The sequence below is a fragment of the Desmodus rotundus genome, chromosome 12 (assembly GCF_022682495.2).
Source record: "Desmodus rotundus isolate HL8 chromosome 12, HLdesRot8A.1, whole genome shotgun sequence".
In the NCBI taxonomy this organism is placed as follows: Eukaryota; Metazoa; Chordata; class Mammalia; order Chiroptera; family Phyllostomidae; genus Desmodus; species Desmodus rotundus.
This window is the reverse complement of record NC_071398.1, coordinates 98,502,389-98,519,523: the sequence shown is the minus strand read 5'-3', so window position 1 is coordinate 98,519,523 and position 17,135 is coordinate 98,502,389. Positions and strand designations below refer to the sequence as shown.

The 17,135-nt window shown below is 45.8% G+C and overlaps 1 protein-coding gene across 2 annotated transcripts in view; it reads right to left on the bottom strand.

Moving 5' to 3' along the window:
- The window catches only part of NME7 (NME/NM23 family member 7), a 98,048-nt gene that overhangs the window by 54,017 nt on the left and 26,896 nt on the right, over nucleotides 1–17,135 (bottom strand). For both annotated transcript variants that reach the window (XM_053916041.1, XM_053916042.1), the window contains 2 exons: nucleotides 14,649–14,856; nucleotides 8,237–8,342 (listed from right to left, as the gene is read on the bottom strand). In XM_053916041.1, the coding sequence (XP_053772016.1) occupies nucleotides 8,237–8,342; nucleotides 14,649–14,856 (314 nt within the window). The remainder of the gene's footprint in view (nucleotides 1–8,236; nucleotides 8,343–14,648; nucleotides 14,857–17,135) is intronic.

The window sequence follows — 17,135 nt, the reverse complement described above, 5'->3', positions numbered from 1 at the left end:
TGTGGGACGATGGGGGGAATCACTGTGACAGTCACAAAGTATGTGACTGCCTGGACACCCTGCTGCACACCTGAGACTAATACAAAATACGCTCGGACATAAACTGTAATTGAGATACAAAACTGAAAGAGACCACAAGCCTCCCCGTTGACACCTGGGCTGTTCTGTAAGAATCACCAGGAAACCAGTCCTGCAGAAAAGACCAGAAGGGTAGCCGCGTGCACTCTGCTCAGACACAGGCCACCCCGTGGCCACACGGCCAGGCGCTTAGACGGGAACTTGGGATGGATGACAAATGAACTCACCACCGAAACGGGTAGGAGCGTTGGACCACAGGCCTTGCGGAGAAAAAAGGTGAGTGACGGTGTAGCAGAGCAGAGGACTGTTCTTGAACCCACTCCAAATGCAACTGCAGCGATTGTGCCCCTTCAGCCTTCTGCTGAAGTGCTGGCTCCTCCTAGCTTTGTATGTGTCATTGGAAACCCAAGCTCTTCAGAGACCTTTAGTAAGGTACCATTTTTTTTTAGATGTGTGCTGTTTTTCTTCCTCATAAGGAACAGATATAATTATATTGTCAGCGTTTCAGCATTTATAATCCGCCGTGTAACCTGAATCATCTTTTAAAGTTGAACAGCGTGAGATCACGCTACGGCAGCTTTTCATTTTTAAAACACGACCTGATAAAGTAACACCACGAGCCCCGCATCTTTGGCCCCTCCCCTCCACAAGGATGCGCCCAGCTCCTGGGGCGGGGGAAGGGTGCAGCCTGAAGAGCAGGACCTCAGCCTCCTGGAAGAAAGGCCTGTCCTTCTTCGGTCACTGTGCATTTCTGCAGAGGAGGGCTCAGCAGTAGGCACAGAGGCTAGCCCCTGGGGTTCCTCTGAGGCGGGAATGGGGCTGCACAACCTTCGCTACAAGCTCTTTCAGATCTGTTCCCACGAGCCTGGATCTTGGTCCTCTAACAGACACGTGACTGACGAAACACAGGCAAGGGGAGCGGTGTGTGCATCCTCGGGACAGCTCTGCGCAGAAAGGCGCACTGACCCTGTGCCCCCAGACCTCTCTGGGTGTGCCTGGGTCCCAGTGGTTAAAGGTCTGCATCTCAAAGGCAGGTGCCAATAACATCACCCCATGAACGGCGACTACTAGATCCTAGGGCATTAAAAAAGTAAAGAAAGGGAAGGGGAAAATGAAGTTTCCAACCTATTTCCGAATGAAATAATACTCCTTCCAATAAATACGGTCCCTTAAGTGACACACGACGTACAGGATGTCCCAGAGGTCTCAGTGCGGGCTGTAGTAACTTAGAAGATACATGCCACAAATACGTAAAAAAAATGCTATTTGAAAGTTTTATTACATAAATTTCTTTTTAAAATGTTTACCAAAACATAAAATTAAGTATTTTTCAAAATATAAAAAGAAGGACTATAAAAGAAATTTAAATAGTTACGCTTGCAAGGGGTATTTTTAAGTTGGCAACATTCATACTTCTAAAGTTACAAAAGTGTAAAGCTGCATTCTGACTTCCAAGACACCCATCTCAGAAGTCACACACGTGTCCCCAGGTCCACCAGAGCGGAATCGCCAAGTGAGCCCCGGTAATCCACAGAACTGTGAGAAGTATTGATAATAAAACGTTTCTTAAGTAACTAAGTTTTAGCATGATTTTTCATAAAGCAATAGATAACTGAAACACTGCAGAATCAGGGTTTTAAAAAATGTATCACATGATATAATTTCTACAATTACTGTATCAACAGCTAACATTTTCTTGAACATTCACTACGCAAACTGTTCTGAGTACATCACTTGTACTAACTTGCTTATGAAGCAGGTTCTGTCACCTTCATTTTGCAGATAAAAAAAAAAAAAAAGCAACTTTAGCGAGGCCCAGAAATCCCTCCAAGGTCACAACCAGCAAGGGCCAAGCCATGGAAGGGTAACCGTCGTTCCGAACACTATGTCCTACAAGCACCCTCGCCTGGGACTTTCACAGGGCGGTCGGCCATTCCTTTGTCTAGAGGCTTGCTTCTTCTAATTCAGGCAGCCTTGTCCAGGTCCCTCACCAGCAATACCCATCACTAGTTCCTGCAGCACACTGCACAGTTGCTAGGTGCTAGTGCCGTGGCTGCCTAGCAACAGATGCTTCTTCATTCCTGTCAGGTGTGAGGAGCAAGTCCTGACTTCCAAAGATAAAAAAGACAGGGTGACTCTTCATTGCTTCGTCATGTGTCGCGGACAGAGACCCTCTAATGCGAAAGGCCCCGTCAGTCCTCCTTTCGCTCGGTCACCTCCGCTACGTGCCTCCAAGGAGACATCAGAGCAGACCCAGCTTGCACATGAAGGGCCTGGTGCCTGGGCTGAGAGCTTGAAACACGACAACACGGCATCAGACCCGCACACTTTGATGTGTGCACGTACGCTCGCTACGTAAATTGTACATCAATAAGCTCAATAAAAAGTCTGAAGGAAGGGGAATAAACATTCTCACATCAATGACTTGGAAGACGGGAGGAGATTTCAGTGGCTGTTAAAGCATTTTAAAATCTTTGTCTTAGAAAAAATCTGGAGAGTGTGAACAAGTTTAAATTGTATTAATAAAATTTAGAGTTAGGTACACATGCTAAATTTAGGTAGGGTCAATTAAAAAGAAACGCCAGGGCAGAAGTCAGTAAACTCTTTCTGTAAAGGGTCAGAGAGTTAACATTTTAGGCTTTGCAGGCCATACCGTTACCTGTTGCAACTACTCAACCCTGCCATTGTAGCACAAAAGCAGCCACAGACAATACACAGATAAATGGCAGGCTGTGTTCTGCCAAAACTAATTTACAGAAGAATTTCGGGTGTTGAGATTCTTCTTTAGGGACTAGCAGAACTCCTGAGGTTCCCTATTAATTGCTAAATCACGAATTTCATTTCAAGCTCCCATAACGTACACATTCACGAGTTGTTTTCATTGCCTATAAACTGTGTTTCAGAAATGCATGCTACCCTGGCTGGTGTGGCTCAGTGGATTGAGTGCCAGCCTGCAAACCAAAGGGTCATCGGTCTCATTCCCAGACAGGGCACATGCCTGGGTTGCAGGCCAGGTTCCCTGGTGCAGGGCGCACAAGAGGCAACCACACATTGATGTTTCTCTCCCTCTCTTTCTCCCTCCCTTCCCCTCTCTCTAAAAATGAGTAAGTAAAATCTTAAAAAAAAAAGAAAGAAAGAAATGCATGCCAAGCTCTGCACATTCAAAGTCAGGGTGTTACATGTAGTTCAATGCACCTGGTGCATCTGTTACAAATTCCCTTACTGTTCACGATTTCAGATAGCACATAAAACCACCACAAAACTCCAAAACTGTGTCATGCTAAGCAAAGCTGGCCCACTCCAAGAATTTTTATTGAGACTGAATCGCATTTACAATGTTTAAATCCAATCTCTTTACACCAAAAGGTTCACGTCTCTTCCACAGTAGCCCAGAAGCTGAATCACCTGAATAAAATCAACTATGGAGAAAGCTGGGATGTAACCAATTCGATAAGCCCAAATTTGGGGGCTTCCACAAGGTGGCAGGTCTCTGCAGGGCTGCTGGCCTGCCTCGCATCCGAATTGCCATTCGGGGAGGGAACCAAAACTCGGAAAGAGGTGCTGAGGAAGAGCAGCCCGGTTTTTAGAAGTGGGGAACTTGATAAAGATAATTTTGCTGCTAACAGTCCTGTTTCAATTACATATCGAGACAATTCTGGCATTACATTTACACACTGGCCAATGTTCTGTTAAATAATTTGCTTCTTAATAAATGAAATGCAAACAGACAACCCCAAAACTGTCTCTATTATATGTCTTTTTTACAATAAAATCTACCATTGCTTTCAAACAGCCTCCATGAAACAAAATAATTTTTACAGCCAAAACACAACGCTGAGATGCAGAATACAACTTTTTTTTATAAGAATTTTCTGCACAATTTTACAAGTAACAGAATATCTGGGATTAAAAGCCAAGAGGAAACTTTTAACCACCTAGACTCACTTTCCTGAGGAAGAGACTAAATTTCAGAGAGGACGACATTACGAACAATGCCGTAAAGCTGTTTAATGCAGAAATCTGTTATGAGAAAAAATGCTGGACTAAACTCCCCCCTCTAATACTTCAGAAGGTGAACTTTTGGGGCCATGACAAGGGCGGAGGCCGCTCTCCCGGATCTGGCTACCTCCTCCTGCCCGGTGCCCACCTGAGGGGCAGTCAGGACAGGTAACGGAGGATGGCCGCCGGGGCAACACAGGGCGAGCAATAACCCGCTTCGTGGGCAGCCACTGGACCCCGACTGCAACTGAGGAAAACGATGAAGCGCTTTGTTTCTTAAACAACGCTAAGGAGTTTCTTTCCTTCTGCAGATGACAGATGCGAAGACTGGGTTTCGCTGGCATTTTAGGCTATCGCTTTGTTATAAGGAGTCATTCAGCTTTACTGAAAAATGGAAAGACAATGACACATCGGTAGTCATGGGAGTGGGAGAAGCAGAGCGACCGCGATAACAGTAAGGTCCCACAAGTACAGCCCTCCGCCGGGCCCAGGCTTAGGCCGTTGACCCCTGCGTTTACTTGATCCTGCAGTCACTTCGCTGTCACCTGCCACGCGCTGACTCCTCCCAGTGACCCTGGGAGGAAGGTGTGCAACTGCTGTCCTGACGCAGATGAGGGAACAAGGCAGAAAGGGGCCAACGCGTTCATCCAACACCCTGGTAGCTAGGTAGTGGAGCCAGAACGCAAGCCTGTGCAGCCTGCTTTCGGAGTACAATTCAGTTATCAATGGAATCAGACTAACTACATATAAAGAACACCGAGGCCATCAAAACGAACACGCTGCATAGTCTTGAAATTAAAAAAGAAACAGGAACACAGAGACAGGCACCTCGGTTCCCTCCCCTTTTCAAACCCGAGTCTCCCAAATGACAAAATATGCAGGGTCCAGCAGGAGTGAGGCCCGCCTGCCTGTGCTCGGCAGGGTCATAAACTGGGTGCAACAACTGATAGTTTTAACTTGAACATATCACCTAAAATGTCATACGGTGTGCTCTAGTGTGACACTGTCATGGTGCAGAATTGCATGCTTATGATTTGGTAATAAAAGGTTTCGTAATAAAAAAGGGGGCGTTATTTGTGCCGGACCCTGTATTTCAATCTACATACCTAACACAACCGCAAATGCCGAGTCTGCCGTAGTACTGTTTCCTCCACCACCTGTCCCACAAACTAAGCCCTTTTCTCGCTCTCTTGGAAGCGAGGCGAGAACCACTGGATCCATCATAGATGAACTCTAGGACTAAGAACTGAGGCGGCTCCATCCACATGACTTTGGCATTGTGCTAAGAAGTTCTCGGGCACGAAGAGAAGGCTGTGAATCAGTACGTGACTTCACTGTGCGTGTCAGGAACTCCCCAGAGTGCACTCGCCCCACAGCAGACCGCTCAAACAGTCCCCTTCTCACCACGTCCCCTCAACTCGGTCCACAGCTCACTCACCAAACAGCTGTGCCTTCACGAGAGCTGATTGAGACCCTTGCCTCACCGTCCCCCTGACCCTAAACTGGGGCATCAGGAACTTTGCCCGGTTTCAATCAGCTCACTGCACCGACAGGCCCACCTTCCCACTCCTAAGGTCTACACGCAATCTGCCATGACCTCTCCCTTGTGAAGTCTACCGCCGCTCCGTCAGGGGTGCTCTGCGGACGGTGATGAGCAATGCCCGGGTTTTGCTACTCTGGCCCTCTCCGGGCAGCTGGGGGTCGAACGGCCCTGTCCCTTTCCGGCTGCTCTCTCATCAGCAATGTTTTCTTCAATCTCGTGTTCGCTCGCCCCCGCACCAGACCACAGGTGAAAGGAAACAGGCCAGGGAATGGGGTCGTTAGAGAAAAACATAAACATAAACCAGCCACTGAAAGGGGGCTGAGCGACTCGAGTGATAAATTCAATGTGAGACTTCAGACTGTATTTTACTGTAGCCACAGTTTAACTCCAAGCTCATGGGTTAGTGACATATTTCAAAATGGTGTTAAAGTGTCCCTAAAATCGAAGTTTAGAAATAAAAGGAAAAAAAAAGCCTTCAAATGACAAAGTTTATTCTGCCATCTGATTAAATTTCACAAAGATTTCTTTAACTCGCTTGCCTCAAATGTTATGCACCAAATATAAATATGTAAACTCCAGTTAATCTTTAAAGAGAAGCTCTGAGAGTGAGTCAAACCTGTGTAAACCTGTGCAGTTAGTCTTCCTGACATCACCTTCACTCATATAGTCATTTTTAACAGATCGGGGGTACTTATCTGTGCAAGTATGAAAGTCTACATCTAGTTTCTATCTTATTTCTATCTCCATGCACATTTTTTCCTAGAAAAAATTAAATCAGATTAAGATCAAAATGAATGTACTAAGATGCCAAACTTAAGCTTTTTATCCAGTTGAGGCCTTTAACGAGAGCTTGTCTCATCAGATGAAAATGCATGTCTGTCTTGTGTGTGTGTGTGCGTGCGTGTGTGCGTGTGTCTGTGTCCAGGTCAGAAAAATGAGTGTAACATAAAGTCCTCATTTTTCCTCACAGAACGTCAACACCTGCCATTTCAAATGCTACCATTGCCGCCCGTGGAAGTGCCGCCGACCATGTGAGGGTTGCTGGTGCTTCTGTGGGGCACGTGGGGAGGGACCACATGGAGGCCACAGGAGGGCTTACGCCGGCTTCCCTGCGCTGAGCTGGGGGACATGACCTGCTCCCCGAGAGCCTCATTTATCCGGGAAAGAATGACATACATACATATATATATATATATATATATGTATGTATGTGTATGTATACGTGTGTGTGTGTACATATTCTCCACCTGTCTGACAGAACTGCTGAGATGAAGAGGTAATGCACAGGTACTCAGTCTACCACCTGGCACACAGTGGTGAGTCCTCCATAAATGTTTGTTACCCATTATGCATGTTGCTTCCCTGGAATTATGGTCCCAAAGATCTAAAAGATATTCAAGTACGTCCTAAATAATTAAAGGAGGATTAATTATGCAACAAGATCTTTTCCTTTCAGCCAATAATTCTACTACTAGGTAACTAGCCAGAGGAAATGATCAGAGATAGTGTCAAATATTGATGTAGTATAAAAATATTCTTCAAAGCTTTCATTTTAACATCCAAAAACTTGAAACTCTCTAAGTATCCAAATATTATATTGCATTATATGGTTGCATAGTGTACAACTATTCAAATATTCGTGAAGAATTAAGAGCAGCCAAAAATGCTCCCCAAATTAAATTAAACCCGCAGCCTACAGTCCCACATCTCCACCATGTGAACAATTACATCCGTGTGCATCTGTTACACGCCCATACACACATGCAGAATGAAATGATTCACAGGAAATACCAAAATATCAACAATGACTACCTCCAGACGATGAAAACCAGGTAACTTTTATTGCTTGTTTAATTTCTGTTATTTCCTGCTGTATACCTGAATTACTTTAACACTCAGAAAAAAATTTTTAATCCATTCAATTATGTTTATTATTTAGTATATTCTAATTTTTTAAGGGTGAGTTTTAAACTATATCCCATCTCACTTCCAAAAGGATTTGGGATAGCTGACAAAAATATATACAACAGACTAAAATAGACAAAAAAAGAAATACGAAAAACTTGCAAACTCTCAGTATACATTCACATATACACAACTATCTATCTAGCTGTCATATACATACGCGTGTATACGTATTTAATATCGCATACTGTATATTAGTCGACCAACTTTGTTGTAGACACTGAGGACAGAGGGACGTTTCCTCAACCTTCCCAGAAGGGGCCGACTGCAGACGGGGCAGACGCCGGTGGGGTTGTACATCAGCAGTGCCGCTTAAGTGAGGGCACCGAGCCACAGCTACGGGCTGGGCGAAGAGGACACGGGCCACAAGGGCAGGAACCCAGGCCTGCCAGGGTGAGCATGGCCGTGATGGGCAACCCAAGGAGTACCTTCCAAAAACACACGGATGCAAAGATAAAGGTAAATGTAGATCTAGACAGATCCGGCCCTCATATTTTCAAAGGCACCTTCATGTGCCTTTGAAACGATAAATGCAATGTTACAGGTATACTTTAATTTCCACATGTAAAATACATCAAGAAAATAGACGTTAGCCAAAGAAGTTCTCACAAATAAAATGAATCGTGTACGTCATTCTCAACAAGCTCTGACCTTCGCTGACGGCGTGGGGCTTGATGACGCAGCAGGTGCAGTTGGTAAATTTAGCCGTGCTCGCGGGTCCACAGACTCCACTCGAAGGGAAGAATAACTCCATTTCCTAAAAACAGAGAGAAATGACGTCAGCCTATGGAATCTCGTCTCTTGAACTCCTAGCATATTTTTGTGAGAGAGGAAGAACTGTACATTTACATTTAAAGTTTGGTAATATAAATTCTTCACTTCAAATTTTCTAAAAATGATTTTAACTGATTAACACTAATGAACTAAATCCTGTTGAAAGTCTTAGAATCAAAAGACCATACAAAGAAGTATTACTTAGAGCAATGAGAATATGTATCCTTCTGACCCGTGATTGAAACTGATAATGTCTTAAGGTATTTTGAATATTAGAAGTAACCGATATAAGGTTCTTATTTTCCCCAAAGCATTAAGTCATGAGACCCAAGTCCAGTTTTCAACATTTCATCGAAATATGTAAAATAAAACCAAAAACTGAGAAATCTTTATAGGAAGAGAGATTAGTACTCGAGAATCAGGATCACAGTTGGTTACAACTGATTAGCTGACTACAGGCCTGGGCTGAAATCGCATCGGCTGAACCACGCCCCACAGTTGGGTTCTGGCTGTGCTGTTTTCCGCACGGTTCACCGAAACAGCCCAGCGATGAGGAGTCGTCACATCACAGATGGGCACACTCCTCAGTTCTCTTACTTGTTGAAACACACTTCCCCATCTCGAAGCGTTTAGCACTATTATTTCTACGATTCCTTATAGAGCCCTCTGTCCCAAGCTCCAGAGGACCCTGCCGACGTGGCAAGGACCACTTCGAATATCGCCTCCTCCCGGAGGCCTTTCCTGATGCCCCAACCGGCACCCAGCGCTCCTTCCTGCACAGACGTGCTTATTCGGGTAAGTGTCTCCCCCAAATTACAAATTTGAAGATATGGGCTAACTCGCATAGGTTTGCAGGTCTTTAGTACCTAAACCAAATGGCTCGAAGTAAATGCTCACTCATCACTGGATCTAAAAACTCAAAAATGTACCATTTTCAATGGTACCACACTGACATACATTTTTAAGATAAACCAGTGGGGAAGATGAAGAATTTTTAAAATAGTAGCACATATATTGAGCTACTTCAGTGTTAAGACGTTTTAGAATAAAATGTTCTGTTCATTAGACACTGATGACTTTTCTGTAATATTGCTGTCTTTATTCTTCTTCTGGATTAAACACTGTAAGAAATACAGCTTCTAGTCCTGCCCAAGATGCCTCAATGACATAATCTCAGACAACCTGCATTGTACAGGTGAAAACTCAGATACCTGCTGGGTCCCGCCAGGTAACCAATGAGTGAATGGCGTGACCCTTGTGTGACAGGAGGGGGAGGGCTGCAGACCCTTCTAGAGTTCCCATTCTGCTTCCCTTACAGCAATGCTCCTCAAAAGACAGGTCTTTATTCTGTCTTTACTTCCTCTCCTCTATTCCCACTTAAACTCACAACCCAATCGGCTCTCGGCTTTCCCTTCCACCAAAGCTGCTCATCAGCAGCATCTCTAACCACCTTGGTACTGCCAAGTCCCCGGGGGGAATTCTCAGCCCTCACCCTGACTTGACAGGGCCGTGTTGACCCCTGCCTACCTCCGGGGATGCCCTCACCATGGGCCTTTCTCGCCCTCCCTGGTGGCTCCTTCTCGGTCCCCTAGGATGGTGTCCCTCTCGGCCGGACCCTGAGTGCTGGAGAGCCCCAGGGCTCTGCCACCTTCCACCTATGGCCACTCTCCCGGAGAGTGCCTCAGTCCCATGGCTTCCAATGTCATCTGTGAGCATCCTCCCTAAACTCCACAGCCCTACCTATGTCACTAACACTTAGAGATGATTCGTATTTAAAACATCCAAACCAGGATTCCTGATTTCCACTGGCTCCCGTAAAGCTTCTCACTTCCACCCTGTTTTCCCCCAGCCTTCCCATTGCCCCCAGAACAATTTAAAAACAACAACAACAAAAAACCTTAGGGTGATCCCTGGTGCCCTTTCTCTTTCCACTCATCCAATCTATCAGAAAATCCCTGAAAACATATTCAGAATCCAGCCACCCCCCCATCTGCCTCCCTGGCCCTGCCACCAGGAACTCTCCCTTTGACTACTGTGATAACCGTCAAAAGGGCTTTCCAGTCCAACTCTTCCCCCGACGCCCCCACCCCCACCCTGCCGGATCTACCCGCACACAACAGTGGGAATGAACCTTGTCCACTCAGATGGTGTCACTCTGCTCAGGACCCTCCAGTGGGCCCCCCCCACCTGTGTTCTCTGGAACGAATTTTAAAGCCCTAGATGTCCCACAAGGCCCAAGCCACTCCAGCCCCCAGCTCTCCCTCCAAATTCTCCTCCTGTGCCCGCAGAACACATCTCTTCCCTGGCCTTGCTGTCACACTGTCCCCTGATCACAGCGAGTATGTTCCTGCCTCAGAATCTTTGCACGAATCACTCCTGTTCTTCCCTCACCCCTCTTCCCCCAGACAATTACACAGTTTCCTCCCCCACTTCCTGTCTGGCTCAAAGCAAGGACTGCAGGGACTTCCCTGGCTGCCCAACATTGAAGAGTGTGTCCCACACACCTCCACTCAACACACAACTCCTCCTTGCCCCGTTCATCCTGGCCCCTTCCCTTGCTCCGTCTGTTCCGCAGCACTCACCACCTGACGTGTCCTATGGCCCATTATTATCTGGCGCCTCCCCCCCACTCCAGAGAGATGTGAGCTCCACGCGAGCCGGGACTTTGTTTTGTTTCTCGTAGCTTCTCAATACTTGGGAGGAACTGAAATTCAAAAATGTATGAATTCTGCATGTGCTAAACAAAATCCTCTCTCTGTCCACTCTGCAGAAATGAGAAACATGGCGGTCAGGAAGCCTGAGTAACAAGCCTGACAAGTGAGCGAGTGGCCAGGGCAGGCTTCCAACCCGGGTCCCGCTGGCTCCAAAGCCCTTCCTAGCATCAGATGCCTTTCACAGGTGAAAACCCACACTAAATCTTCTGCCTCTAGTTTCACCAATTGTTTGGCCAATTATGTTTGTCTCAACTTTCCTCACTCAATGTTTAAGCATAAAAATATCAGCTATCCAAATACTCATTTACATGTGCTGAAGAAATACGTGTTTAAGGCAAGGAATGTAGAGGTTCTGCTTGGACATGTCTTCTTGGCGAGTGCGGGCAATTCTGTTTCAGGCCTTCGCTTTCCCCCACTGCCTGTGTGGGCTGTCTGTCTGTCCCTCCCATCAGCCCGCTCTCACATCTGCGGGAGCACCCTGCTGGCTCATCGGCCTTTACTTGTCCCTGCATTGGCCCGTAGGAAGGATAAAGATATGGAACTTTGCCCCCTAATAAAATCAGTTTGATCAACTTTAAGTATAGTGCTTTCTTACTACATTTTATTTAACAAATTGTCAAGTTTATAGTTGCACTTTTTCATAAATTTCACCTGATAAAATCCTATGATAACCACTAAAACATTTGACAAATCCGCTATTATATGTTTTATTATATCTGTAAGAATAATAATAAAGGTATTACTATATGGTTGCTAGTTAAAAGTTTCTCCCAAACTTTTACACAGTAATTTTACATAAATATCATTTTTGTAAATGACCCAGGTTATAATATTTAAAAATCCAGAACTTTTTCTCTACATGCTCTCCTAATATCAAATAAGAAACCCTTTAGCAGAAAATAATCCCAAACACTGAGAAATATGAAGTGACATGATCGATGCTCCCTTATTTACAAACGTGAACCCCCCCAAACCTAACAAAACGTTCAAAAGGGAAGGCTTAAATAGGTCACGATATCCCCCGCAAGAGAGTGTTCTGCAGCCATTAAAATTTACTTTTTTGACAGTAATCTAGTAACACAGAAAATGTTATAATATTAAGTGAAGAAAGAATCAAATTAAATTGAAACTGTGTAAATGGCGTTTACTTTGCAGATTATATAAATAATCAAGGGAATGAGCTGGACGGACCACGCCACACGTAGGGAAGCTATCAACACTGCTGGCCAGATTACTGAGGGCAGGTTTTCTTTTCTCCAGGTTCCAAAGCCTCTGAGAAGCATCTCCCTCCCTCCGCGGTCTCAGAGACTGCGCAGCTGCCCCTCCCAGCTCGCGCAGTGAGCAGGTGGTCAAGCACGCCTGTAACTCTTCTCCTCTTAAAAAAACACTTGACCACTTTTCCTCACCTCATTTCTTCGCTCATCTTTGCAGCAAAACTCCCCCCAAAGAGTGGTCTGCATTCACCGTGTCCCTTCCCACCCTCCAATTTTCTTTTAAATCCACTCTAAGCAGGGCTTTGCTGCCAGCTCGCCATGGGCACTGATGTCACCAAGCTCACCACTGACCCCTACATGCAAAACGGTCAGGTGTCAGCACCCTTCTCCTCTCACAGGTCTGCTCAGGTGACCCCCCCCCCTCAGGTGACTCCCCGGTCACTCTCCCCTAGAACAGGCTTGCCCCTTGGCCTCCAGGACACAATCACCTCCGAGTTCTTCCTTTCTGCCTCATGCGCGGCTCCTTCTCTCTCCCCCTCCCTCACTGCTTCCTCCTCTCTAACCTTTTACAGGGACACAGGCTGCCCCTTTGCTCTCTCTCCTGCTCCAGTGATACTCTCCCCTGGTCACCTCCCCCAGGCTCATGGCTTCAAATACCATCGCTGTGCCAGTGACCCCCATATGTCAGACCCCCCGACTTCTCTCCCAAACTGCACACTCAGGGACACGGTTTTTGCTTGGCATCTCTAGGTGGACAACCAGCGTGTGTGCTGAGTTGCAGTGTGAGCTCGGAACCTCTGACTTTTCGCGCACCCCAGCCGACCCCAGCCACGGCCTGCCTCTCTGCTGGTCTGGCCAAGGGCTTTGGAGTAATCCTTGACATCTCTTTTTCTCATACTCTCCATATTCAACCTGGAAAGAAATCTCGATCATTTGACCTTCCACCATTAAAATGTATTTAAAGCTGTATCTATAGATTCCTCTTACTGCAACCACCCTGGTCCATGCCACCATCTCCCTGGACTTTTGCCACAGCCTCTCCCCTGGGCTCCCTGTTGCTGCCCTGGCCCCTCTACAGTCTATTCTCAACGCAGCGGACAGAGTGAGTGCTCTCTCTAAACGGCCAGCCAAGCACGTCCATCTTCCAATCAAAACCTGCGATGGCCCTCCGTCTTCCTCAGAGAAATGGCCAACTGCCGTGCACTGCCGTGGCCTGCAGGACCACAGGGCCACTTCCACGACCTCTCCAGTCCTCCTCCCTCTCCCGTCCAACCACTTGGCTGCCTTTGCTGTTCACTGAGTGAGTCAGGCAAAAACGTGCTCTTCTAGGAACAGAGGTGGTCAGTACGCCTGGAACACAGGGAGTCAGGGGGAGACCTGTGGGAGCAGAAGCTGGAGAGGGGGCAGGGCCTGGTGAGACAGAGCTTTGGAGGCTGCTCCACAAGATACGACAATTCCCTGAAGGGTTTTCAGTAGTTGAATTGTTAATACAATTTGTTTAAAAATGATCATTCTGGGCACAGTTCATTTTGCTTGGGCAAGGTAAAATTTTCATAAATTGAGTATAAGCAGACAAGAGAAAAGAAATAGGTGGCTTCTGTAGTTGTCCACACAAATATAACATTGATTGAGACCACAGCAATCAGATTCAGGTCTAATTTGAAAGGCGAGCTGAAGAAATTAATTAATAGAGTTGTAAGGAAAAGAAAAATCAATTACTATAAAACCGTCTAATGCTATCTCACTTCAAACATGACCAGACTAAAAAGCACATTGTGTGGTCTGAGAATCCTCTCACGATGAGAGCATAAACCTGCACTGTGTTAATTCCACGTTGGTGTGAACCCAGTGTGACACCTTATTTGTATGGATTTAAAGTAAGAGATAATTGTAGAACAACGTTTTCGTAAACACCAGATATATATATATATAATATGTATATTATATATATATATGAAAAGAAAAGGATGTTAAGCTTGACAATAGAGTGTTAGGAGTCAAGGAAAAAATACATCAAGTAATGCCTTTTTTTTTTTTCTTTTTTTGACTATTCACAGTCCATAAACTGGTATTCGTACATAAACTCAATAATTCAAACACTGATGAGCCTCAGTAATGAGTCTTTGGAAGAAGAAGTGGGACAAGTATTTCAAATGGAGTATCTTGGCGTGACCACATTAGCAGCTCACCAGGGGGGCAGATCATTGAAACACTGTAATAGTAGGCACGAGGCCCCAGGTGATTTCTACACAAGATAGCTGTATAAATCCGCCCCAAGGCAGCAGTGACAGAAACACGACACTGGGACATCAAACGTTTAACGAGCCACAGCAGAATCCCAGTATCTGTAAAACACCTTACTCTGGCAGCACAGGCGAAGGAGTCGGGGCCGTGAGCCGCGTTCCGGATGCCGTCGGTTCCGAAGAGGGCCCGGATGCTCCCGGGCGCATCCGACCGCGCCACCCCAGAGTTGGCGGTTCCAAGAAGTCTCTTCCATTCACATATAGCGTCATCTCTTAAGATCTCCATGGCGATAATAGGACCACTTGTAATAAACTGGATCAGCTCACTAGGAAACAGGTAAAAGACGGATTTGCTTCACATCTCTGTCAACCTGGGTGTCTCTCTTCACGATAAAGATACAGTGCGGTTTGAGTATTTCAACACATACATGGATGTTATAACCTCAGAACTACTGGATATAGTAAATTTGACTGGAACAAGATGCAATTTTTCATAAATTGAGTTTCTTGCAGTGGCCTGACTCACTATGAATTGCCAGTGTTGTCAAAGCTATTACTGTTGGCAGAAGCATCACTTTCATTGAATTGAGACTATTTCACGACTTAAAATGCATACAGTTGATCTATGCTTTTCCTGTTGCTCTGAAAGGTACAGAAAAATCTTCCTTGTTATTTTCATGCGCTTTGTTATTATAGTCAAATAAAATTTCATAAGATGAGAGTGATGTTTTGTAACGTATTTGCAGTATTTACTTTGTGTAAAACTATAAGAATTCAAAGAATGACAAGCAACTTTCAATCAACAAGCATTTAGTTGGTCTAGTTATAAAAAACAGAAATCAACAGGCTTTCAAGAAATGCCCTTTTATTAGTATAAAAGCCGCTGTGACGTGCTCCTGCCCTAAGCTGTCGGAGCCTACCCACTGGCTCTTGACGGAGAGCCCAGCACTGAATCACAGCCCCGCAGGTGTGCAAAACAAAGCCTCTTTTTGTACTTGTGTGTGTGTGTGTGAGGCAGCGACAGAAAGTTTCACTGTGAAAAGGGCGACACCCTCCCCCCGACCGGGCTGAGCTGGGGCAGCGTACTTCCCAAGCAAAGCCCATGTCTGCCTCTCATCTAAATCGACAGAGAGGAGCCTGGTGTGACAAGCCCTTCTGTGCCCTTAACTCCTGACTGCGGCACACGCACCTTCCCTGGTGACCCCTGTTCCGTGAGCCGACCCCCTGCAGTGATGCCTTTTTAAGTCACTTCGTGTTGAAGACTGTTCCTGGGCAACTGCATGTGAGCATTCGTGCACTGGCGCAGGGATCGCCGCGCCTGGCCACCAGACGTGGCTTTGTGAAACCGCCCTGCCACTGCAGCCCGTCATGTCTTTCTTTACACAGTGTGAAAGCCAGTGAACTCATCCACGGGATACAACGCACCACACCCTAACCGCACGTGGGACATTACATCCGGAGCCGCAATAGATGCTGTAAACATTTACGAAGACTACATAACAAAGAGTAACCTCCAGGAAAATTATATAAGCCCATCCTGACGAGGTTTGGGAACAGTTCGTAATGCTTGATTTGAAACGATCTGCAGGTGTGGCTCAGTTGGCTGGAGCGCTATCCCATAAACCTAAAATGATCTATAACATAATAAATTTATTACATCAAACATTTTTAAACACCACTGTTCTGGCCCTGGCTGGTGTGGCTCATCGTCCCACAAGGCAAAAGGTCACAGGGTCAATTCCCAGTCAGGGCACAGGCCTGGGTGGTGGGCCCTGTCCCTGGTTGGGGCACGTGCAAGAGGCAACCAACTGATGTTTCTCTCCCTCTCTTTCTCCCTCCCTTCCCCTCTCCCTAAAAATAAGTAAATAAAATCTTAATTGAAAATGAAAACACTACTCTATGCAGGATGCCAAGTAGCAGGTCTGTCTCAGCAGCTCGGCTAACATCCTTCTTTTTTTTTTTTTTCTTTTCTTTTTTTTTTTTTTTTTAAATTTATTTATTGTTATTTAATTACAGTTGTATGCCTTTTCCACCATCCCTTCACCCCACCCCAGGTGAACCCACTTCCCTCCCCCCTCTCCACCCTCCCCCTTGGATTTGTTCGTGTGTCCTTTATAGTAGTTCCTGTAATCCCCTCTACCCACTGTCCCCGCCCCCACCCCCCACCCCCGCCCTTGCTATTGTTACATTGTTCTTAACTTCAATGTCTCTGGTTATATTTTGTTTGCTTTTTGCTTCTATTGCTTATGTTCCAGTTAAAGGTGAGATCATATGGTATTTGTCCCTCACTTCCTGGCTTATTTCACTTAGCATAATGCTCTCCAGTTTCATCCATGCTGTTGCAAAGGGTATAAGCTCCTTCTTTCTCTCTGCTGCGTAGAATTCCATTGTGTAAATATACCATAGTTTTTGGATCCACTCGTTTGCTGATGGGCACTTCGGTTGCTTCCAGTATTTGGCTATTGTAAATTGTGCTGCTATGAACATTGGGGTGCACAGATTCTTTTGGATTGGTGTTTCAGTGTTCTTAGGGTATAATCCCAGCAGCGGAATTACTGGGTCAAAGGGCAGTTCCATTTTTAGTTTTCTGAGGAAATTCCATATT